At 41.5% G+C, this 25683-nt stretch overlaps 2 protein-coding genes across 2 annotated transcripts in view; one reads left to right on the top strand and one right to left on the bottom strand.

Moving 5' to 3' along the window:
- Positions 1–19372, top strand: part of LOC128508206 (stimulated by retinoic acid gene 6 protein-like) — a 68696-nt gene extending 49324 nt beyond the window's left edge. The window contains exons 9-17 of the mRNA XM_053479429.1: positions 7022–7145; positions 7245–7320; positions 16249–16327; positions 16725–16773; positions 16897–17014; positions 17607–17726; positions 17853–18016; positions 18125–18247; positions 19344–19372. Coding sequence (XP_053335404.1) covers positions 7022–7145; positions 7245–7320; positions 16249–16327; positions 16725–16773; positions 16897–17014; positions 17607–17726; positions 17853–18016; positions 18125–18247; positions 19344–19372 — 882 coding nt within the window. The remainder of the gene's footprint in view (positions 1–7021; positions 7146–7244; positions 7321–16248; positions 16328–16724; positions 16774–16896; positions 17015–17606; positions 17727–17852; positions 18017–18124; positions 18248–19343) is intronic.
- LOC128508333 (uncharacterized) lies at positions 19345–25637 on the bottom strand. Its single transcript, XM_053479612.1, has 10 exons — positions 25365–25637; positions 24665–24792; positions 23626–24033; positions 23456–23541; positions 22838–22974; positions 21973–22032; positions 21398–21633; positions 21131–21278; positions 20802–20911; positions 19345–20327 (listed from the first exon to the last, which is right to left on the bottom strand). Exons 1-10 carry the CDS (start codon positions 25402–25404, stop codon positions 20016–20018), a joined length of 1665 nt encoding a protein of 554 aa, XP_053335587.1. The 5' UTR covers positions 25405–25637; the 3' UTR covers positions 19345–20015.
- Between the last annotated feature and the right edge of the window lie 46 nt (positions 25638–25683).

Raw genomic sequence — 25683 nt, 5'->3', positions numbered from 1 at the left:
CTTGACTTTAGATGGCTTGTTCAGTGTGGTGGTTGAATAAGAGCATGAGATTTACTAAAAAATCTCTTTAAGCTCAGCCTACTCTGGCAGAAAATTGCTGAGTTCGAGAAATTAATTCTTGGTGATGGGTAAGGAAGGTTGCATGCAGAGCACAGACAAGAAGATAGGCAAGATGTTATGTTTCAAGCCCAGGCAACATTAAGGTTGTGATGAACCAGCCAGGGGCATCCAACAATTTGGTTATGGGATTTGCTTATAATTAAAAATTAAAAGATCTCTATATGATTTCCAGTCATTCCCAGTCTGACCAAAATAATACAATGAGTAAAAGGATCATGGTTGTGGCCCTTTAAGGGCTTGAAAAGGAAGAGGGTGCACCAGTGGGACAAATGAAATCTTGAGCATTTATATTGAGTGGGGGCAGATTAGGTTGTGGTCAGCTCTCGAAGCAATGAGGGCTTAAATGGCTTGAGACTTGACAATCCGTTGTTGACAGTTACACTGACAAGAAGAGAAAGGGCCTTCAATTTTACTAAAGGACCCTGTTTTTTTAATGGACAGATAGATAGACCCAGTAAAAGCAAGCTCTCTCCCAATGACCATGTTGGCACTTATCTGTGGAGATGTGGGTACAGTCTATTTGTATCAGTTCAGGAAAGTGCTAATGGCTGCAGACAGGAAGACACTGCCAGCACCGGAAAAGCGTTCCTCATCTTCGAGCATGAGATGAGGAGAGCCTTTAAGAGAGTGAACACCAGGAAAGCAGCAGGACCAGACGGCATCTCAGGTCAAGTCCTCAGAGCCTGCGCAGACCAGCTAGCATCTGTGTTCACAGAGATATTCAACCTCTCGGTATCTCAGTCGGTGATCCTTACATGCTTCAAAGTGTCCATTACTGTTCCTGTCCCGAAAAAACCCCATCCTGCTTATCTTAATGACTATCGCCCTGTATTCCTCACCTCAGTAGTGATGAAGTGCTTTGAACGGCTGGTTAGAGACTTCATCATCTCTTCAATACCTGACACACTGGACCCATTACAGTTTCCTTACCAATTAAACCGCTCCACAGATAATGCTATTTCTCATTCATACATCTCTTACTCACCTGGGCACTAAAAGGGGGAATTATGTTAAAATGCTTTATATCGACTACAGTTCAGCATTCAATTCCTGTTCTGTAACATTTATTGTTAAATAATAATTAAGAATTAATCATTTGTTAATAGTTGTCTCCCCCTAATGGACATCTTGATAATTACGTATTGTAGCAGTTACCATGTAATCAATCAGGAAGTTAGTGTTTTCCATGATGGGCAGTTCCATACATGTGCTGCAGTTAATCAGCAACTATCTGTGTTCATCCTTGGCCTTTGGTAGCTTCATTGGTATGTTTGTTGTTCTTATTCATCTATATTTTATAGTATTTGATTATTTGTTGGATTTATAGTTTGTACATATATTTGTTTATGTTAGCTGTATCATTATGATGTCCTTTGCTTATTATTACATACCTGTTGGATTGATATTGGGGAATATTGCAAGTGTTTGTGTGTAAATATTTAGTGTGTATACTTAAATTTAATTTAATTTTATTGTTTTCTTACTTTGTTTCATAGTTTTACCCTATCCTTATTAAAAGCTGGAAAGAGACATACCATGTCTGTCATTTTAATGAGGGTGGAGTTTAGCTCGCTGTCAAAATATACAGAGGACGTATATAGAGGACAGTACAATACCATAATTCCCTCCACACTTACCACCAAGCTGGAGCACCTGAGACTCAGCTCATCTCTGTGTCAGTGGATCTTTAATTTCCTGACTGGCAGACCACAGGCAGTAAAGATGGGCGGACATGTCTTATCCGCTCTCACTGTCAGCACTGGAGCCCCCAGGGTTGTGTTCTGAACCCCCTGCTGTACTCATAGTACACACACGACTGTGTAGCTTCTACCAACTCCACCACCATCATCAAGAACTATCAGACCCCCGTCATCAACAAGAGCCCAGTGGAGAGAGTGGACAGCTTCCGTGGACGGGTCCACATCAAGCAGGACCTGTCATGGTCCTGTCACATCAACACCGTGGACCGGCAGCCTCTCTTCCACCTCAAACGCTTGAGAGACTTCAGACTGCCCTCCAAGGTGTTTAGGAATTTCTACTCCTGCAGCATAGAGAGAATCCTGATGGTAAACATCATGACCTGGTTTGGAAACAGCACCATGCAGGACAGACGTGCTCTACAAAGGGTGGAGCGATCAGCTGAGCGCATTGTCCGCACCGAGCTCCCTGATCTGCACTCAATCTACAGCAAGCAGTGCTGGACCAAGTCCAGGAAGATCATGAAGGACCTCAGCCATCCCAACAATGGACTGTTCTCTCTGTTGAAATCAGGAAAGTAATTCTGCTCCCTGAAGACCAAAACAGAAAGACTTAGGAGAAGTTTTTCCCCGCAGGCTTTACGATCGCCGTACACCGCACAGTACTGATCTATTTTGCACATCCACACGTTTCTTGCACTTACACTGGACATTCTGGACATTTACCGACACTAGTGGCCACTGCACAACTGCACATTCGTGGACATTAGTTAATTACTCTATTACAAGTCACTTTAAATAAGTCACTTTCAAGCAAATTTGCACACCACCTAGTAGTTCTGTTTTCCTGATGCACAAAGTCACTTTAAATATGTGGATATGTGAATCATTACACTTTCAGGCACATTTGGGGACTATCTGACCATTTTGATTCATACACATTCACATACAAACTTAAATAATTATTTTGATTGTGTAAAGCTGCTTTGCGACAATGACAATTGTTGAAAGCGCTATACAAATAAAATTTAATTGAATTGAATTGAATTTGCACACCACCTGGACATTTCCATTTATATTTACTTTCATTCCCACACAAAAATTCCATAAATTCTATATTCTATATTGTACCGCTGTTTCTCCTATTTTTCTATATTTTTCATACAGTATATTTTTCTTATATTGTAGATTTTGTACTATATAGTTATTTTATTTTATTTTATATTTTATTTTACTCTTTCTTTGTTAGATTTACCTTCTATTTTCTTTTTATATTTATTTCTTTTATTTTGAGGCAGTTGTTTAAGCATTTCACTGCGTAAGAGTATATTAACACATTGTGCGTGTGTGTGTGCGTGCGTGCGTGCGCGTGTGTGTGTGATTTCTGGCCTGTAGAAGGAAGTAAAGAAACACCAGTACAGATATGTACAGAGATTACTGACACAGCCTGCTGTGTATGTACCTTCATTAACACCCTCTAAACACTTACACATGCTCATTACTTATGCCAAACATTGAAGCTTCTTTTAGTGTTTCAACTTCACCCTTTTAGTTTAATATGCTCCTGAAATATATGGTTATGATAACTCAAAACATGTCATCTACAGGAACACATAATTAATGAATGAACCTGATAAACTGAAATTGTTAACAGAGATAAACCCTAAGGTGCATGAGGATGGAAACCATTTTAGGTTACTTTGCTGTAACCCTGTTCCCTGAAAAGGCGGGAATGAGATGCTGCGTGAAAACGCTATGGGAACATCTTTTTGTGTTGCGGGTTGTGAAGCATGTGTGTATCAAACACGCCAAATTTTGGCATATATAACCTCGGTCAGGTGATGTCATCTGATGAAGTGCACTTGCAGGTTATAAATAGGATTGAACCATAAACATTCCTCAGATCAATTTTGTCTGAAAAGGACGTCCAGTCATGCAGGCAGTGCGGCATTGGAGCGCAGCATCTCATTCCCGCCTTTTCGGGGAACAGGGTTACAGCAAAGTAACCCGAGACGTTCCCTTTCAAAGGCTACACTCGATGCTGTGGGAACGAGAATACCAACGCCGCTGCACTGCAAGTGTCTGGACCCCAAGGTTGTGAAGTGTGTGCGCACAAAGGCCAAGGAGGTCTCAGAACTATCTCTGGGAGGCTGACTTGAGGAACTGTGAGCCCGGAGTAGCATGAACATCCAGACTATAGAATCTCACAAATGTGTGCGGAGAGGACCAACCTGCCGCATGACACACTTGCTGCAGGGGAAACCCTTTTGCCAGCGCAATAGATGAGGCAATCCCCCTGGTTGAATGAGCCCTGATTCCTCGAGGCGAAGTGAGACCACGCGCCTTGTAGGCTAGGGCAATAGCATCTCTAACTGATGTGATAAAAAAAAGGCTGCTCTGACTTACGCCACTGGCTAGTGCGGTGGACGTAAATCTGAAGAGTGCGTACTGAAGCTAGTAGGTGAAACCTATCCTGCTCTGTTGCTGTAAAAGGCGGAGGACAGAAGGCTTCGAGGAAAACTGGGTGCATGGTCAAGAATAAAAATAATTTGGGTGAGGATGCTAAATAGCTTTGACTAGCCCAGGGGCAAAGTCTAGGCAGGAAGGGAAGCCTGCAGATCTCCCAAAAGTGATTATAAGAAAAACCATCTTGAGGGTCAGAAGCCAGACAGGTTCTAGTGGTTTGGGAGGGGTGTCAGCCAGACCCCATCCGTCAGAACATGACAGCCGAAATAGTGGCTACATACATTCCGAGGGTACTAGGGCATAAGCCTGAGGAACTTCTTGCAGAACTCCAGCACTGAAACAATTCGGCAGTGGACTGGGTCTACATGTTCCGCCATGCACCACTTCTAAATACCCTCTACTTGAGGGCATACGTTCTTCTAGTGCGTTGCAGGTACCAGGGCTCCCACATCTATATGCCCTGGGGTGTAAATCGCCTTGAGGGACAAAAACTCATCCTGTGCCCAAAGCAGAAACTTGTGCGCTAGCTTATTGCAGCGGCACAGCTCAGTGTGCTCTGGCGATTATGAGCCAAAATGTACATTGCCCTGAGGGATAGGGACTCGCCCTGTACCCAAAGCAGAACTGGTGCGCTAGCTCATTCAAGCTGTGCGAGCACAGTTTGCCCCAGCGATTATGTACAAGACTACCCTAGTGTCGTCCACTCGCACTAGGGCATGGTAGCCTCTTAACTGCTGGAGTGTTTCAGGGCCAAAATAAAGCCATCAGTTAGGGGGAAATGATATGCCACGTGTGAAGATGGCCTCTCCAGCTCCCTTGGGCTGGGCGGCCATCTAAGACCGCACCCCAGCCCGTGAGGAAAGCGTCTGTCATTAGCATCCGACAAAACGCACGTATAGTGGGACCCAAAGTCAGAAACCAGGGTCTGAACCAAATAGAAAGGGTAACCTGACGCATAACCCGTATTTGCCTCCAGGGATTGGCCCTTGAGTAATTCCCTGGTTTTTAGCTATAATGTACATTGCCCTGCGGGACAGGAACTCATCCTGTGCCCCCAAGGGGAACCTGGTGCGCTAGCTATTCAAGCAGCGTGAGCACAGTCCTTCTGCGACGACAAAAAGACGCACATAGAGTGGGACCCAAAGTTCAAAACGGGGGTCTAAACCACATAGAAAGGGTACGAAGCCCTTGGCGCGTAACCCTTATTTGCCTCTGGGGATTGGCCCCGAGTACAATCCCCTTGCTTTTAGCCACAACTGAAACGATCTCATGTGCAAATGCCCAAAGGTATCACCGTGGACACAGCTGCCATGAGACCTAAAAATATTTGACAGTGATGAACAGTCACTTCCTGGCCTAGCTTGGTTTTCTTTAAGGTGTTGGAATGGATTCAACACGCGCAGGAGACCCCTGTGTGACTCCAAATCCTAGATGACACCCAAAATGTCGTGTTCTGAGCAGGAAAGAGAACCCTTTTATGGCATTGAGTCTCAATCCAGGAACGGAGATGAGCTAGGACGACATCCCGATGTCGAAGCGCTAGCTTCTGAGACTAAACCAGCATTGCTAGTCGCCCAATGTGCGGGTTAGCTAGACCAAATAGAAATACCCGATACTGGTAAGCTTCGCCCCCCGAAAGCGAACCTCAGGAACTTCCTGTGTTGTGGCAATATTTCCGTGTGAAATATATGCGTCCTTCAGATCGATTGTCACAACCAATCCCTTGGTTGGATTGAGAGCAATCACTTTGACAGTCAACATTTTGAACCTGTCTAATTTTGGATAGCGATTCAGCCCGCAAAGATCCAAAATCGGACACAGCCCCCCCGCCCCTTCCTCTTGGGAACCAAGAAAACCGACTGTAGTAGCCTGACTCTCTGCCTGGAAAACTTCTTGATCCAGCGAGGACGCGAGAGAAAGGGGGATTCCCATTTTGTGCACGTCTGCCAGATTGCACTGTTCAACCCAGAAATGCACCAAAAACAACATGTGAAAATCGCGCTCCGAAAGAGCGGAGGCATGGATCTTCTAACAAACTTCACCATATCGGTGATTTAATACTTTTAAATTCGCTTGCACACATCACACGCAAACACAATATTCGGTCCTTTAAAGACTAAAAGATCTGAGGAATGTTTCAGGTATACTCCTATTTATAACCTGCAGGTGCGCTTCATCAGATGACGTCACCTGGCCGAGGTTATATATGCCAAAATTTGGCGTGTTTGATACACAAATGCTTCACAACCGGCAACACAGAAAGATGTTCCCATAGCGTTTTAACGCAGCATCGAGTGTAGCCTTTGAAAGGGAACAGCACACACACACACACTCACTAAGTCTACTTTTACACTCCAGATCTCCACAGAAGAATTGGCTCCAGAGGAAACTGTATGAGTGGGATCCATATTTTAAGTTCCCAAACAGAATCATCGCCACTATTGTGCTCTCTTTCTTCGGATTGTACATGGTATGTGTGTGTGTGTGTGTGTGTGTGTGTGTGAGAGAGAGAGAGAGAAAGAAAGAGAGAGAGAGAGAGAGAGAGAGAGAGAGAGAGATTTAGAGAAGTAACAAAATAACTAAGAATATGTGTGTAAATATTACACCTGAAAGGCAAGTCATAAATGTGTCCCTGCTGGTGGTCATCTTTTGTCTCTGTAAATAAACTGTTACTGTGGAGCATGAACATGTGATGGCTTACTGTGATGATGACAAATATTTGTTTGATTATACTGTAGATCATGTTAACTGAGCAGATCCTTTCTTCATGGTGTACTAAGATGATCTATGGACAATGGAGTGATTATTTACACAGCTTTGCATATACAACTACTTGGAAGACACACCTGAACTATGCAACATGTGAGCACTTCATTCAATTCATTTATGTGGCATCTGCTACTATCACAGAATATTTACAATTTGTGAAGAATAATAAGAAGGAGTTGTTCTTGTTTTCAGATACCTGGTACATCACATCAGTGTGTGCTGCCATCTCATCTGTCATTCATATTAGTCATGTGATGGTGTATTACAGGTACAACCCAGTAAACATTGTATATTGTTTAAGCATTAAACAATGCCTAACACTGGGCACTGGTGGCTCAGTGGTAGGTGTTTCGCCTGCCATGCCGAAGGCCCGGGTTCGATCCCCAGCCACTGGATGCTGTGCCGGCCCCAAGCCCGGATTAAATGGGAGGGTTGCGTCAGGAAGCGCATCCGGCGTAAAACCTGTGCCAAGTTGTAGTGCAGACTGGGTATTCCGCTGTGGCGACCCCTTGTTGGGAGCAGCCGAAAGACCAACAATTAAACAATGCCTAACATCCCAGAAATATGACCAACGTTTGGTACATTACTCTAAATCCAGGGCCCTGAATTATAATTTATTAATTTTCTTCTAGGATTCAGATCTCTATATATGCAGTTATTGTAGGTCTAAAAACATGAGCAGTTTAAAATTTCTATAGTATTTTAATAATATTTATTGTGAGTTTTCAGCAATTTTGTTAAACATATGCACAGTTTGAACTTTATACTTTGAAGTTTGAACTTTATACTGCCTTTTTTAAGTATACATGTATATTCTGTATATCTATAGAATACAAACATCGATCTTTATTGAATATTTTGATATTCAAGTAAATGAATATCAATGGTTGCTCTGTCATAGTGCTCTCCCAGTTTGGGTTTTTTACACACCCACGCCCCAGACTGCTGCGGATATGTTTGCTCAGATGTTGTTGGTCTGTTGGCAAAACACCTACCACTAAGCCCCCAGTGCCTATATGTTTGCTTAGATGACCCGTTTTTTATCTCATTTTCATCATAGCTGCCAACTTTTTTAAAAAAAGTTCATAGTGAGATTCGGAAAAAAATTATATTGTTTCTGTGTGTACATGCACATGACTCCATATAACGCATTCCCAGCCATTTAATCTAACCATATGCCTGGTTCTGGATATTTTGGCATTGCAATGGTAAAATAAACAAAATATGCATGTGACTTTATTTATTATGATATAACAACTGACATTTAAATATCTTTACCCCCGCCAAAAATAAAAAAATAGGGCCCACCTTCCCCACAAGCCAAACCACCTACATGCTCTCTAGCAGCTTTATATAGGGCAGCAGGGGCATAGCACAGAACTCTGGGCCTGTACATAAGGCCTATCATTGGAGTCCTTTCTTTCTTAATCCACAAACCTCTCCCTGCTATGACCCCCTAAGTCTCAACCCCCACTATGACGACCCCAGAGCGCAGTAGGATTATTTACGCACAGTACAGAAATATTTTTTACAAAATCTATGTTGAGTTCAATCATACACAAAACAGTGTTATATATTTTTGTCCATGGCTATCTCTTGAGTGTTCTTATAAACATAAATAGTAATGCAGTATTTATATTCATAAGAACACGCAGGGGATAACACATCTGTTTAAGAGAGGGTATTATTTGAAGTATAGCAGTGATGCAGAAGCTGTGGAACAAATAGAATGAATAAGAACTTCGGTATACATTTGTACCACCAAAGGTTGGAACCACCTTACAAAACAACACTAAAAATAAAATCATAATAATAGGTGTTTTTCTGTAGTGATGTTGGGCTCCTCAGTGCAGGCACTTCTCACACACACCCTGCTTCTGAAGTCCATTCTGTTTCTCTTCCACAAGACCACAACATTCAACAAAATGGCTACGAAGCCTGTGCTATTTTTCCATGTAGCATTTTCCTACCCTTACTTAAAGAAAATATATTTCTCTATATATTTACAGTTGTAACGGGTTCGACCCATTGCACGGGTGGCACCATAAAGCACCAACATGAAGTGTGGTCTTACCAGATAAATGGTAACTAAAGGGAAATGGGGAAGGGTTAAAGGAGGGAGGATGGGAAGAAAGGGAAGGAATGTTGTGCATGTGCAGATCTGATGGGCAGTGCCCCACTGGCATGTGGGCACAGGCTGGTGAGTGGTGGGCAGAGTGGCACTGTGGGCCTGCGTGGACAGCAGCTCCTGTGCAGTTCGCTCGCGCTGATTCTGCTTTTGGGGGATGTCCGGACTGGCCCCCGGCTGAGAACAGGGGTCGTGACGTGTACCTCCTTGCGGCCTTTTCCTCCTTGGTGGCAGGGTCATGATAATCTGTTGAGAGTTAAAGAGCTGCAGGAGCTCCAGCAGTAAGCAAGCAGCTGTCCTTATTGTGGAGATCAAAGGCGTACCTGCCTCTTTGAAGTCCCTGGGGCTTAACACATTGCTTCGCATTTTAGCGCATGCGTCATACTCTCCGCTTCTGTGTTTTATAACGCGGGGAGAAGCCCGGGATCAATTAACGGAGATGGCTCACCAGCCGTGCCTAATTCCATGGCCCCATTCCTTCGCACACCTGCAGAAGGGGAGGCCACCTAGCTAGTGAGCTTTGGAGTGAGCAAGAAGCGAATTGAGCTTTCTCATTTCAATTCAAATTCAAATTTTATTTGTCACATACACAGTCATACACAGTACGAAATGTAGTGAAATGCTTACACGACCGCCAGTGACCTTAAAAAGAGAATTAAAACTTATAATAAGTAATAAATATCAATAGAAGAAATATGATAGAAAATTTAAATAAAAAAATTAAAATAAAATTTAACTAGAAAAAATAGAACCTGAAAATAGAAATATACTGTACACATAGAACTATAATGGTGTGCAAATATGCATAGAAAAAGTGACTTTGTGCAATGGTCCAGAATGTAAGCGTAAACATGTAGTGTAGATGTGATGTGCGTGGAGTTGTCCATAGTGTCCATGGATGTATAAAGATTGATTGATTGTGAGAATTGTGAAAATATTGTGTTAGTTTTGCATAGTGGTGTGGTTGAGAGACCTCAAGTTCAAGTTCAAGTAGGCTTTATTGTCATTACAACCATATACAGTTAGTACACAGTGAAACGAAACAACGTTCCTCCAGGACCAAGGTGCTACATGCAACATAAATTTACAACATAAATTAACAGAGACACTAAACTAGCTAACCAAGAGGCCTAGTTAACTGGCTAGCAGAGACAGGACAGAGAGACCTAACATAAATTACAACATAAATTAACAAAAACTAACTAGCTAAGTATAACTATTTTTACAGACAACATAAAGTGCACGTGCAAATGTGCAAACAAGAGCAACAACAAAGTGACAGTGCGCAACCACGACATAACAGAACATAAAATATGGTGTTGAGGTAGTGGGTAAACATAAACATTCTTTAAAAAACAGCAGCAAGAATTGAGGAATTAGTGCAAAAATTAGTCCAGTAATGATCATTGTGCAAAAGATAAACAGTGAAGCATTTACAGGTTGGTCAGTGTGTGTAGGTCAGTGTGTCTGCACTTGTGTTGATTAAGCAGTCCCAATATTTTGAGGTAGTTGAGTTAAGCTGTGTGATAATGTTTGTGTTAGTGTGTCCGTGTGTGTGTGTGTGTGTGTGTGTGTGTGTGTGTTTATCAGTCCAGTCCCTTTTTGTTGAGGAGACGGATAGCTTGTGGAAAAAAGCTGTTGCACAGTCTGGATGTGTGTGCCTGAATGCTTCTGTACCTTTTTCCAGATGGCAGGAGTGTGAAGTGTGTGTGAGAGGGGTGTGTCCGATCAGCCACAATGCTGGTGGCTTTGCGGATGCAGCGTGTGGTGTAGATGTCTTCAATAGAGGGGAGAGAGACCCCGATGATCTTCTCCGCTGTCCCCACTATCCGCTGTAGGGTTTTGCGATCTGATATGGCACAATTCCCAAACCAGACAGTGATGCAGCCGCTCAGGATGCTCTCGATAGTTCCTCTATAGAAGGTGGTCAGGATCGGGGGTGGAAGCTGGGCCTTTCTCAGTCTTCTCAGAAAGAAGAGACGCTGTTGGGCTTTCTTGTGTAGGGAGCTGGTGTTGAGGGACCAGCTGAGGTCCTTCTCTAGGTGTACACCCAGGAATTTGATGTTTTCGACGATTCCCACAGAGAAGCCGTTGATGCTCAGCGGAGAATGGTCGCCTCGTGTCCTCCTAAAGTCAACAACCATCTCCTTTGTCTTGTCAACATTTAGAGACAGGTTGTTCTCTTTACACCAGTCCGTTAGCCTCTGCACTTCCTCTCTGTACGCTGACTCGTCGTTCTTGCTAATAAGACCCACCACGGTCGTGTCATCAGCGAACTTAATGATGTGGTTCGAACTGTGTGTTGCTACACAGTCTTGAGTCAGCAGTGTGAACAGCAGGGGACTGAGCATGCAGCCTTGTGGGGCCCCAGTGCTCAGTGTGGTGGTGCTGGAGGTGCAGTTTCCGATCCGTACTGACTGAGGCCTACCGGTCAGAAAGTCTAGGATCCAGTTGCAGAGGGAGGTGTTCAGGCCCAACAGGTTCAGCTTCCCAATCAGTTGTTGGGGGATGATAGTGTTGAATGCTGAGCTGAAATATATGTACAGCACTCGAACATATGTGTCCTTCTTGTCCAAGTGTGTGAGGGCAAGATGTAGTGTAGTGGAGATCGTCCGTTGAGCGGTTAGGACGATACGCAAACTGCAGTGGGTCCAGTGAGGAGGGCAGCAGGGTCTTGATGTGTCTCATGACGAGCCGCTCAAAGCACTTCATGATGGTGGGTGTGAGTGCAACGGGACGGTAGTCATTGAGACAGGACACAGTAGACTTCTTGGGCACGGGGACGATGGTGGTGGCCTTGAAGCACGTGGGAACGACGGCGCTGCTCAGAGAAATGTTAAAGATGTCTGTGAGAACATCTGCCAGCTGTTCAGCACATTCTCTGAGCACTCTGCCTGGGATGTTGTCTGGTCCAGCAGCTTTACGTGGGTTGACTCTGCGTAAAGTTTTCCTCACCTCAGCTGTAGTGAGACACAGCACCTGGTCGTTCGGAGAAGGGGTGGTCTTTCTCGCCGCCACGTCGTTCTGCCTGTCAAACCGAGCATAGAAGTTATTCAGCGCATCTGGAAGGGAGCCCTCACTGTCACAGGCAGTTGATGTTATCCTGTAGTGAGTGATGGCTTGTAAACCCTGCCACATGCGCCGTGTGTCGCCGCTGTCTCTGAAGTGATTGTGGATTCTCTGGGCGTGTGCGCGCTTTGCCTCTCTGATGGCCCAAGAAAGTTTGGCCCTTGCTGTTCTGAAGGCCACCTTGTCTCCCGCTTTAAAGGCAGAGTCTCTGGTCCTCAGAAGTGCACGCACTTCCGCAGTAATCCACGGTTTCTGGTTGGGTCGTGAGATGATGCTCTTGGAGACAGTGACGTCATCGGTGTACTTGTTGATGTAGCTGGTTACTGATGACGTGTACTCCTCCAAGTCAGTGAAGTCGCTGTAAGTTGCAGCCTCCCTAAACATGTTCCAGTCAGTGCTCTCGAAACAGTCCTGAAGAGCGGAGATGGCTCCTGCTGGCCAGGTTTTCACCTGCTTCAGAACCGGTTTTGAGCGCCTGACGAGTGGTCTGTATGCTGGAATTAGCATAACAGAGATGTGGTCTGAGTAGCCGAGGTGGGGGCGGGGCTCTGCCCGATATGCGCCGGGGATGTTTTTGTAAACAAGATCCAGCGTGTTTTTCCCTCTCGTTGCAAAGTCCACATATTGATGGAATCTAGGAAGCACTGACTTGAGATTTGCATGGTTGAAATCTCCAGCAACAATAAACAGTTCATCCGGGTGTGTATTTTGCAGTTCACTGATCTTTGTATACAGTTCCCATATCGCTTCTTTAGCATTAGCGCTAGGTGGAATGTACACTCCGATAATGAAAACAGTGGTGAATTCCCGCGGTAAATAAAAAGGTCTGCATCTAACAATCACAAACTCCACTAGCAATGAGCAATAACTAGAAACTAGCACAGAGTTCTTGCACCATTTCGTGTTGATGTAAACACATAAGCCGCCACCGCGAGTCTTACCGCACAGAGCTGCATTTCTGTCTGCGCGAAACGAGGCTAGCCCGTCTAGCTGAATAGCGGCGTCCGGTACTCTGTCGCTGAGCCATGTCTCCGTGAAAACAAAGACACAGCAGTCTCTGACCTCACGCTGTGTAGCCTGCTGGAGTCGGATGTAGTCCAGTTTATTGTCCAGGAGCAGACGTTAGATAAGATGATGGACGGGAGAGCTGGCCGGCTAGGGTTTGTTTTTAGCCTGGCACAGACTCCCGCCCGCTTGCCGCGCTTCCGCTTCCTCGCGCACCGCTTCCGATGACCCTTCCTCCGGCCTCCGGCATCAGGCAACGCCGAGGCTTCGAGGCCTGGTTCACGCAGCAAGCCGAGGTCGCGTAGCTTTTCCCGCAGCTCATCGTCGATATCATTAACCGGGTTATTTAGGTTGAAAAGTGTCTGGCTGTTGTATGTACGGACACCAGTTGCGAAGATATCCATACACATAGAAAAATAAACGCGCTACACACAAAACGTAAACAACGTAGCACCATTTTGGCTCCGGAGCGGCCGCTGCGTGCTACTGCTGCGCCGCCATCTTGGATCCGTTAACACGGATAAGGACCTTATCGCCTGTGGGAAGAAGCTCCTCCTCAGTCTCTCTGTGTTGGCCCTCAGGGAGCGGAATCGCTTCCCAGACCGCAACAGAGCGAACAGTCCATTGTTGGGGTGGCTGAGGTCCTTCACGACCTTCCTGGTCTTGGTCCAGCACTGCTTGGTGTAGATTGAGTGCAGGTCAGGGAGCTCGGTGCGGATGATGCGCTCAGCTGATCGCACCACCCTCTGTAGAGCTCGTCTGTCCTGCATGGTGCTGTTCCCGAACCAGGTCGTGATGTTTCCCGTCAGGATGCTCTCTATGGTGCAGGAGTAGAAATTCCTGAGCACCTTGGAGGGCAGTCTAAAGTCTCTCAAGCGTCTGAGGTGGTACAGACGCTGCCGGGCCTTTTTTACCACGGTGTTGATGTGACAGGACCATGTCAGGTCCTGTGTGATGTGAACACCGAGGTATCTGAAGCTGTCCACACTCTCCACTGGGTTCCTGTTGATGATGGGGGTCTGGTAGTTTCTCACCTGCTTTGTACTGAAGAAGATTCAAGATTCAAGATTGACTTTGTCTTTTCTATTCCTTCTAAAGCTGACTTAGGAGAAACAAAGAGACGCAACTGAGATACAACCCAAGACTAAATTAAGAAACATTCGAGAAATCTGAGAAACAGAGCTGCATTTGTAGGAGAGGCAGATGAGCCATATATATATAAGATCCTAATAAGATTAAAGCCAGATATAAATAAGATGCATAAAACATAAATGGGAAATATTATAGTTTTATTAAATATATAAAAAAATCCTCAATTAACAGCATACACTGATTTTATCATCCACAACAAACCACAGCAAGCACCACCTGAGACCAGTCAGTGTCTATAAATACCTCTGTCCACCACAACATTAAAACCAGCAGGTTAACAATATGAAAAACATTTCATTTTACTATTACCACTAATTTGTAAATCAAGCCTATGCATAAAAATAAATACATAAATGGAATAAACTTAAATGTTAAAAAAAATACAATATACATTACATACAGTAAATACAATACAATACATTTACACAATATAACAGACACCATCAAAATCTAGAAAATGAAACAAAATGTCACACAACCTGACATATTTTCACACTGCTTAACTCAAAGGATGATTTATAGAGGAGTTACATAAAGAAGTTTGTGACAATCTTTCAATAAAAAGAATCTGTCAAAAAGGTGATTAAAAATTTTTTAAAGGGAAAATTGGTTGATTGCTGTATTGGTGGACGTTCAACAAGTGTGTCTAAAGTCTGCAGCTCCTGGAGTTGCATAGTATCTAATGGAACAAAACATGAAAACATTTAAGATTTATCTAAACACCATTCGCTACTCCATTCCCAACTGTCTGAAGGTTGTGAAGTGAGCTTGAGCTTGAGCTGGCGATGCCCTGCACAATTCTCTAACACACTGGCCACATAAACATTTGCAAGCTCAGAGCATGTGTGAGAAAAATTGTGGGAAATGATGTCTTTATTAGAATATACAGTATATGTACTGTAGGCTAAACTGGGTTGGCCATGAAAATGTTTTAAACATTTATAAATGTCATAAATGCATAATCGAAAATAGGTCTGGCCTTAATTGATAGTTTTAGACAGAAATCACTAAGCGCAAATATTATCTCATTGCTTCACTTCTCAATAAAATAAATCGTCTATCACACTCTCATTGTATATTGTATTTTAGTTCTTTATTGGTAATGACATTTGTACAGAACATAAAGTAAGTTTGCCATGCTCCAGTTTAACTTTAATAACTTCATTAAGGTGTACACATTTGTATAAGGTTAGCCATGTTGATCAACTAGGGACGCCTGGGTGTACTGTAAGATAATAGAACTGGTCTAGATTTCAAAATAAAACATTCTATTACAAACAATTTTGTAATGGAGTTTAGTCATTATCAACCTACATACAGTATCTACAAATCTTTACTGAACACATGGCGGATTAAAAGAGAAACTTCCTGGGGTACTTTATTCTTGCAATTCTAAAGCAGAAAGTGTTAATAATTTGTCACAGGTGTAAAATATACCTGGAGCACAGAAGTGATCTCCTCTACACAACGAGCAACAAATATATATGACCGTTAACATAATTTTTAGATTTATACGATTTTCTATTAATTTCACATTTCACTTTGTTAGTTACACGTCATACTAACCCTCCCCTCCATCTACCCGTATGTAAAGAGTATTAGTATTCTCATTGATCACTCAGGTTTGTTGACGGTGAGGTGATTGGTTGCTTTACATCTCAGTTCCCCCTCATGTCTGTGTTTCCTTCTGGCTCCTCCCCTTTAGGTATGCTGTTATAGTTATGTTTGATATTTTGAAGGTGGTTGGCTGTTGTTTAAATCAATCCAGCTTCCTGTTTTAAAATGAAATGAATGTGATCTTGTGAATGATCTTCTTTTCATTACGTTTTATTTATTTAACAGGAAGCACATTAAATCATTGTGGGCCGGAAAGAAACAATATCTGCCAAAGACATTCACGCTGAGACCTGCTGTTAGTGTGGTGAGTGAATTCCTGTACATGCACCTCACTTCGCTCAAACTCAGAGTATTTCAGGAACTTAAGCTAGAACAGAGCTTGGCTTGGCCTTGACCCCTTTAAGACTCAGTCTTGACACAATCAAGCTAACACTGGACCTGGGAGCCCCAAGGTAGCCAATGAGGTGATGAGTTTACAGTAGCTATGAAGCATATAACATGTGACAAAAACGTCACTTCAGTTTAGTTCAGTCATCTTCAGTTCAGTAAACACTTTATTTGTGTCAGTGTGATGAAAGTTTATGCTGGGAACACTGGGCTTGAAACAGGAATACATCTTGACCAATATAACCATTCCATCACAATCTCATTTACATATGAATGGTAATACAGATGGTGATAATCTAATCTCGTCTCTCCAGGCAGGACTTTTGAAGTATCCTGGCTATCAGATCGCTTTCACCATGTGGGGTGAGTTCAGCAGATTAAACCTCATCCTAACATGTCACTCCTAACATTCTTTACACACAGTTTAGTTCTATTGTACTTTTAGTGAAGGTTTCATTTGAATCCTGATTCTTTTTTTTTTTTTAGGTTATCTGATCGTTCACTTGGCGATGTTCACAGCTGGAATGATGTTTGTGTATCTGGTTATATCACCAATCCAGGAAAATGGCTTCCTCTCCTGGCTGCTTGACCAGATAATCTTTCTGTATGTCACAGCCCATCAGTCCATTTATCCATCACTTCATTTATCCATCATTAAATCAGTTCATCATTTCATCTATCCATCACTCCATCGCATCATCTGTTCATCTCTCCATCAGTCCATCACTACAGCTGCCCATCATTCCTACTGTGCATCAGTCCCATTTCATTACTGCATCTGTTCATCACTACTTCCACTGCTCATCAGTCCCAGCCCATCAGTCCATCAGTCCATAACTGCAGCTATACATCACTCCTCCTGTCCCTTAATCTCAATCCCTGTCACTTCATTTGTTCTTCACTCCATCACTCCATCATTCCATCTGTCCATCAGTCCATCTGTCCATCAGTTCATCACTCTTATTGTCCATTAGTCCATCTGCCCATCATTCAAATACTCTGTCTACTGAGGCTACAATCTGTAGTAGTGTGATGATATATTGGTACAGGCTGAGGTCCACAGTGAGAGATCTTAATCTTCATTTTTTACTATTAGTTAAATATGAGTCATGATCCTACACAGATATGAAACTCATGGATATCTACTGTAGCATTTCTGACTCCTAATTAATGTGCAACTTCTATATAAAATACAGGACAAATTTCTTCATTGTGTTCACTCTGATGAAGCTTCAGTGCATTGTGATCAAGTGGGTTTTCCTGCAAGACAAAAACTCACCTCATGATAAAGAGAAACCCCTGGCACTCAATAACAGGTCTATCACATTCGCTCTAATTTATAATTATTGTAATGATTATAGTTCGGTGTAGTAGTAACAGTAATAGATAAATAATCACCTGAACAATCTGTCTGGCTAATCATCTTTCTCCATCCTCCACAGGAAAGCTTTCCACACCTTTAACTACTACCTCTTCTTCTTTAATGTGATCCTGGGCTTGGGGAGCTGTGTGTTACGGTTAATCAAGAGTGCACTCGTGGCTTTGATGCTCGTGTCACATATTGAGAGGACCGTAATGCCTCAGGGCTTTAAGAAGTTAGATGCAAGTACGAGCATACTTAATTCAATCAGTTAATAATTACTCACTACACCACAATATGTACAGTACAGTACAATATATTTTTAAAATGTATTTATTGTCTTTTTGTTGGCAGGCCACTGTACATGGGTGGGAATGATAATAACAGATCATCATCACAATAATCCAGTTCTGGTGTGTTTCTGCCACCTGCTGGTCAAACACAGCCTGCTGAGTGTTCAAGTGGATACAAAACCAGGTATGGTCAGGTATGGTAAACCAGGTAATGACACATTTTACACATTCTTATTCTACACTGGAAAAAAGGCCACTCCAAAAATAAGCAAAAAAAAATTAAAACAAGATATTTTTGCTTGTAATAAGCAAAAAAATCTGCCAATGGAACAAGTGAAAATTGTCTTGGTAAGATTTCTTAAAATAAGACATTATATTTAAGCCTTACAAGATATGAATGATCTTGAAATTAGCTGGGAAAACTCATTTTTAGCTATATTTTACTAATATTGTGTCTCATAATAAGCTTGTCATGCTCAAAAATAGTATTTTGCCCTCAAAAGTAGCATTTTATTTTTTGTCATCCTGTTTGTTTCAAGTGTATTTTAACTAATTTTTAGTTCTATAATTGTTACACTGTTCTAGATTTAAGTCACCACCAACTTGAAATAAGATTGGAAACTGGCATTTTGAGACAAAATGTCTTGAAGTTAGCATTCCTGACTCGTATTAGGCAGTGCCCTTTTGCCATAAGCCATAATTTACCATCCTGTCATCATCTCAAGTGTATTTACCTTATTGTAAGCTCTACAAAAGTAATACTGTTCTAGATTCAAGACATTTTACCTACTAGATTCAAGACATTAACTACTGTTTACAAGAAAGAAAAAGTGAAAAATAGACCTGCATTTAACCGACTTTATTTAAACAGCATAAAAGGGAAACAGCTTAATTTCTCAACATTTTGGCTCACAGTATTTATGAAACAGAAATATGAAAACATAGTAGAATATGCCAAATATGTCAGTTAAGGTCAGGTCCAAACATCCGACCAATGTGCCAATACACGTACAAAATCTGTGCTTTGCACAGGCACTCAGCACAGAAACACTAAAACTGCTCCACTTGTGACATTCACAATATTGTAACATTCAAATTAAGGGTTCTGAGCTAACTAGTTCCTCAATACAACATTAACCCTTGTAACATCATCCTTCAAGGATAATTCCGGTGAAAAATGAACCTGGGTTAATTAACACATGGTTAACGAGTCAATCGTTCCCTGGAATGAGTTTTCATGATAATCGAATGTAAAGAGTTTTATCTCTAAAAACATGCAGGAACCATCTTGGAAAACAGTCTTGACTAATCGAGTCACGGCGTTCGTGGCTCGACTAGTCGAGACTGTTTTCCAAGATGGATCATCTCTGTAAACGCGTAATGTACTGTCTTTATAAAGTATCTTCTTATTAAACTGTTTGTACACTTACAAAGTTCTCAATGCTTCGGTTTGCATGTAGGGACCCTCATTATGCTACCGTGTTAGTGTGAGGCTATTTTGAGCCTTGTTAGTGGTATTAACTAGCGATTTACTTTTACTTACACTATGCCCCATATACTAGTGTTATAAGCTAATCTGTTTTTAGAGATAAAACTCTTTACATTCGAATATCATGAAAACGCATTCCAGGGAACGATTGACTCAGTAACCATGTGTTAATTACCCCAGGTTAATTTTTCACCAGAATTATCCTTTAAGGATGGACCATACTAAATTAGTGACTGCATCTGCTGAACAGACAATTAGTTATTTAAACTGAAGTGTGTGAAATTTTGAAAAGTGCAAACACACACACAATATAACGGCATGTTGGCTAATATTGTCGTGCACCCCAAATTAACACTGGGCTAACTTAGACAAATTCCAACCAAGAATCAATAGAACATTGAACTGCAATACCTTTGGAGGGAGAGAGGAAGTGCTATCCTAACACCATATCTGACCACTGGTTTTATTGGCCAATAAAAGCTTTCCACTCTGCCATGCTCTTCTTGTAAGACGATGTGAGATCTCTCTCATGCATTATGTCTAAGAGGACCTCCGTCTGTATGACTGAAAGCAGAGTGGCTACACACTTTGGATAAGTCAGGTGTAGGCTATAATAGTAGGCCATAAGGTATAAAGCACTCTCGGTAAGCTTGTCTTTTGGAAAGGTGGTTATTGCCACATCTCCCACCGCTAGGAGGAAGTTGGACGGACCGACAATCAGGACTGGACAGGAGAGAGGGCGTTTCTTCAAGTAGGAATTGGGATCTTCTCCTTCCTGTAACAGATAACACAGACATCCTTCTGTCAGGATAATGCATTTTGGTCATTTGGAACCTAGGGTAGAGGGTTGTTTACAAACACTTAAAGCAAAATTCTGACAAAAGTTACTGAGAAAGCTCCATCTGAAAGTGCTGTTTTTAACTATCCCCAATGCATTTACTGTTTACACATGTCTACCCTTCCAAAAGAAGTAAAAACCAAGGCTATGGCTAGTCTTGCTTGGTTATCATTAGGGTGATTAAACCTGCTACCATGTAATGCACCCATTTTTGTACATACTGTGACAGCCAAGAAATCTACTCAGTGAAAATCCTCTTTTTAAAAACAAATGTTTAGGTGTCTTTGAAGGCTTAGAACATACAGTACGTGAATAGGAAATGCATTGGGAGTCATCAAGGGCAGCACCTTCAGTTATATTTTTTTCCGATACGGCAGTCAAAACGATCGTACAACATTTTACACGGCTCACCTCGAGGACATGCACCAGAGCCTCACTCGCATCTCGTACCCTCTTTGGAGGAGCTGAGGTGGAGGGGAACAGTGATGGCAGCACACGTAGGATCTCAAGAGCCTGTTCAGCTGTACAGGAAGTGATTCATTACTTACACAAGGTAAAATCTGATAAAAGGTATACAACAGACACAATGCTTAAAAAATAAAGAAATCAGCAAATAATGGGATAGCCATCATAGACGAAAAAAAAAAAAAAAAAAAAACACTAGCTAATGTACTTGACAACATGCCTGAAGGTCCACCCTAAACCCTATTCACTAATAACACCAAAACAGCATTCCCTACCTTTGTCCATTCCCATTGGGGGTTTCAACACCTTTTTCCATACACCGAAAAACTGCACCTTCTGGCAGAAGTCATGCCATCTTCCCTTTAGTTCATTGATGAAGTTGGTATTTTCCGCATCCAAAATGCGTTTAAGCTCCTCCATCACCTATGAAATATAAAATATACCAATACAGACATTTGAATAATATAATTTAAGAGGAAACTGGTATTTTAAACATTGTGTGTGATACCATGGTTTTAATCATGCAGTCAATAATGACTTACATGTCCAACGTCCTTGAAACAAGGATATGCTTCTAGAACCTTCTCATGTCTGTTCTCCTCGCGAACGGTATTTGAATCAATGAATGCTCTTCTGGCTACAAATTCCAAATCCAAGAGATGAGAGACATCCTGGTGATTTGGATTTTTTCTTTTATACATAGAATGTAGGGTCTTGTAATGCTTGGCCAAGGTTGCTGAACTGGTGTCTGGACTGTCAACATCTGCAGACTTGTTAGCTGTAAGACACAAAAATACATAATTAATATTCCTCATGTTGTTGCATGAAAAAAATATTTCAAAACTGCCATAAAAATCATACATTAATATTAAATGTTTTAATGGAATGAAATCTTTTAACAAATATCAGCCCTGATCCTAACTACCAAATGCCTATTCATTTTTGGAATTTTAACCATTTAAATGCCATAAAAAAAAATAAAAATAATTTTTTGCATAATAATGCATGAGAACTATTTGTTTGAAACTCATATGGTCATGCAATCACAAACAATTGCATGTAGGCACACAAGTACACCCCCACTACACACAGTCATGTGGTAGTTGGACGAACTCACCATCAGGACTGGACAGGGTAGAGGGTGCTTCTTCAGGTAGGCTTTGGGATCTTCTTTTTCCTTCAAAATATAACACACACATATTTCTGACAAGTACTTTAAGGATCATTTCGGTATTTTGTAACCAAAAATTACATTCAATTTAAAAGAGCAAAATGCCACTAATGAGACATATGGGTTTTAAATGCATAACATTATTTGCTATGCTGGAGAGGTTATAGAAAGTAATGTTGCACAGTAGACTGATACTAAAAGGTGCTGCTGTACACAACTGTCCAAAATGATACAATACCAGCTTTTTATTAATACCAGATTTCTGTTAAAACTTAATTTCTACAATAATGTTAATAAAACTCTGCGTTTCTCAGCGACAGCTCAGAAACCTGACAGATCTAGAAAAGATCTGTGTGGAGGAGTGGGCCAAAATCCCTCCTGCAGTGTGTGCAAACCTGATGAAAAACTACAGGAAACGTTTGACCTCAAACAAAGGCTACTGTACCAAATATTAACATTCTCAGGTGTTCAAATACTTATTTGCAGCTGTATCATACAAATAAATAGTTAAAAAAAATCATACATTGTGATTTCTGGATTTTAGTTTTAGATTCTGTCTCTCACAGTGGACATCCACCTACGATGACAATTTCAGACCCCTCCATGATTTCTAAGTGGGAGAACTTGCAAAATAGCAGGGTGTTCACATACTTATTTTCCTCACTGTACCTATTCTCTAAAGTGAATTTTAAAGCCTTTTACTTCTGTCATGTCAGGACTGTCATCTTGACCAATAAAGTGGGTTTATTAGTTTATCTAAAATATAAATACCTCACAAGGGCAAATATGTAAATGCAAAGTTGAAACTCACCTTCTAACTCACTTTCTTTACCGTCTGAGCGTGGGCTACCACTTTCTTCTGTGGACAGATCTAGAATGATTGTGGAGTCACTTGAACCCATTTCATCCGTGTCTGTTGACTGCTCAAGACAGCGCCTCTTTGTAGAGCTGCAAAGATTAGTCAGTTAATCAATTAGTTGTCAACTACTAAATCAATCAATCCATCTGACTTTATTTGTACTGCACTTTTCATACAAACAAAGTGTAACAAAGTGCTTCATAATAAAAAGCAATATCCCCACACACATCCAAAGCAATTACTTTGTAGTCAAACACTAACAGCACTCATTAAAACCGGGAAGTGAGGAGACACTAGAGACAGATCACCCAGGACAGGACATTGACATGACTGATCACTTTGAGTATTTTTTTTTTTTTTAAATGTCCAAATATGATTGAAGCTTCTCAAATGTGATCTAGCTTCTTTAGTCCTCTATGACAGTGAAATTATCAGCTTTGGGTTATGGATTAAACAAGACTTTTGAGGACATCACCTTGTACTTTATATTGACCAGACAACTAATCAATTAATCTTGAAAATGATTAACAGATGAATCTTTGATGAACAAAATCATTAGTTACAGCTCACCTCTTTGAATGTCTCCCATCTGGATTTGTTTTTTGGGGGGATCTCACATTTTGCAATCTTTTGTAAAGCTGTCTGTACACAGTGAACTGCACAAGACATTTAATCAATTTTTCAAATCGCTAAAAATGTCCAACATGAAACCGTCATCAAACTGGGTGCATTTCACTTACCCATGTATGGAGGCCTTGGTCCTGCAGCATGGGGTAGTACAGTACTATTCTCTTTGCCATTGCTGTGATTTCTGGCTTTGATGGGTATCTGTGTGATTCTCTATCCCCCTTTGCCCTCAGGATCGCAATCATACTGGTCATGGTGTTTCGAATGAGCCGGCATCTGAGCTCCTTTGACATTTGGCAGTCGCGCTGTTCGCCTCTCTTCGACAACTCAAAGTACTGTTGTCGGACTTGCTCAAGTTCTGTGTCGGTGTGCAATACATATTCTGGAAAGGATAACTTCACAACCTTTTCAGGGGTTGTGTACTTTGCAGGACTTGCTTTCACAGGAGTGGATGTCTGTTGCATGGGTGAAGCATTAAAGGAGGAAATGCCCGATAATTTTGAGTGTTCTTGGCCAGACTCCTGTAAAATAAAAGATAATGAACTAATGTAAAAAGCAACATTTTTGTTTTTCATGTCAACACAAAATGCAGTGTAGCATTGACAGCTTTGCACACGTAAAAATAAGCAATGTTCCATTTTAGGTGTGTGAAATCGATAACATTAACTAACTGAACACCTATCAATTAATCTAAACTGAATTGAACACAGATGTAGACTACCATGTCTGTTCCAAAAACACTGTGCTGTTAGCTTAATGTGCTGCTGCCAACTTAAATAGGTGTTTAGTTTAAACCACTTAAAGGCACAATATGTAACTTTTTTGCTTTAAAAATAGCAAAAATCACTATATCTATGTTATATATTTTTTGTAGTTGTGTACTTACATTATCCCGACTGTTTCCAATGTCACAAGTCTGGTTATGCGGTGATGTCGTTATGAATTTAGGCAAGGCAAATTAATTGTAGTTCCTAACTAATTTAATAACAATACTAGCTTCATAATAATAATAATAATGATTTAATACATTAATGGGAAAACAAGCTAATTATCGTATTGATATCGTCAAAGGCATCTGCCAGCAGCGATATCTCTGACTCTCGTCGATACACAATACTATTGTCTATCGGCACAACCCTATGAGAAACTGACCTCTTCTGAGGCACCATGACAGGCACGCCAGACCGCTTTTCTCCGTATAAAGTTCTCTGGGCCTGGGAAAAGATCTCGCAAGTCTTCACGAGACAGAGTGCTCATCATTGTCTCTGTGATGTTTGCAGCTATGAAAACATTAAAAGACAAACATAGCTAGATGAAACAGTGCCCTAGAAATCAAACTGAATGAGACTATTATGGCGCTTTTCCACTACACAGTACCAGCTCGCCTCGGCTCTGTTTGGTTTTACACTGTGTAAAAGTTGTACCTGTACCTGCTTTCAGGTACTTTTTTTTGTACCACCTCAGGCGAGGTTCTGAGCGAGCTGAGGCGATACTAAAATGTGACGTGAAAACACGGCAGACTGCTGATTAGATTAGAGAATGCACTAACGTTACCACCAAAGAAAAATAAATGTCTCATGCCTTGTATTTTTTTAATAAGTTGTATTAATAAAGTAAAGGCATAGAACCAGTTAATTTGTAGTGCATTGACAATAGTTTTATATAATTAGTTTATTAATTTAAATTAACAGTTGACTAGTTTATGAATTTAGCGGGAACAAAATTGCGCGAGTAACGGGAGGGTAAAATTCACTTTGATATTGGTCTGAAGTTCCGAACACAATATAAAACATTATCCAAAAGCTCATCAGCATTTGTACGTATGATAAATAATAACATTTGCATACATTACCCCTTAAAATCGACACTGCGACATCATCCAATTCTTCCATGTCGCAATAGCTTTTAGCTCCGCTAACTTAACGTTAGCCCGCCTCGCTGTCTCTGTTCAGCGGCAACGATACACAATAAACATTGAAAACACATATAAACGTCGATAACATTCAAATGGTGTGCAATGTGAACTACAAAGAATGAGCACTGAATACAACTTACTTGCAATGAAACACGTCAAGAAGACTCCCAAGACATCCAAGTTCAAATCGGTCCGTTAGTTTCCAGTATAATTAGTTTACGCCTACATTCTCATTTGCAGCAGGTGACTGGCGGGT

Source organism: Clarias gariepinus, chromosome 20 (genome assembly GCF_024256425.1).
Source record: "Clarias gariepinus isolate MV-2021 ecotype Netherlands chromosome 20, CGAR_prim_01v2, whole genome shotgun sequence".
NCBI lineage: Eukaryota > Metazoa > Chordata > Actinopteri > Siluriformes > Clariidae > Clarias > Clarias gariepinus.
This window is presented reverse-complemented; position numbering and strand designations above follow the sequence as displayed.

Excerpts from the sequence above, each read along its gene's own strand:
- LOC128508333 (XM_053479612.1), bottom strand. The coding sequence starts at position 25,404 with ATGGAAGAATTGGATGATGTCGCAGTGTCGATTTTAAGGG. Across the intron at positions 24,793-25,364 it reads CGCAGTGTCGATTTTAAGGG|CTGCAAACATCACAGAGACA; the intron begins GTAATGTATGCA and ends ATGTTTTCATAG. Across the intron at positions 24,034-24,664 it reads GTCATGGTGCCTCAGAAGAG|GAGTCTGGCCAAGAACACTC; the intron begins GTCAGTTTCTCA and ends TTTATTTTACAG.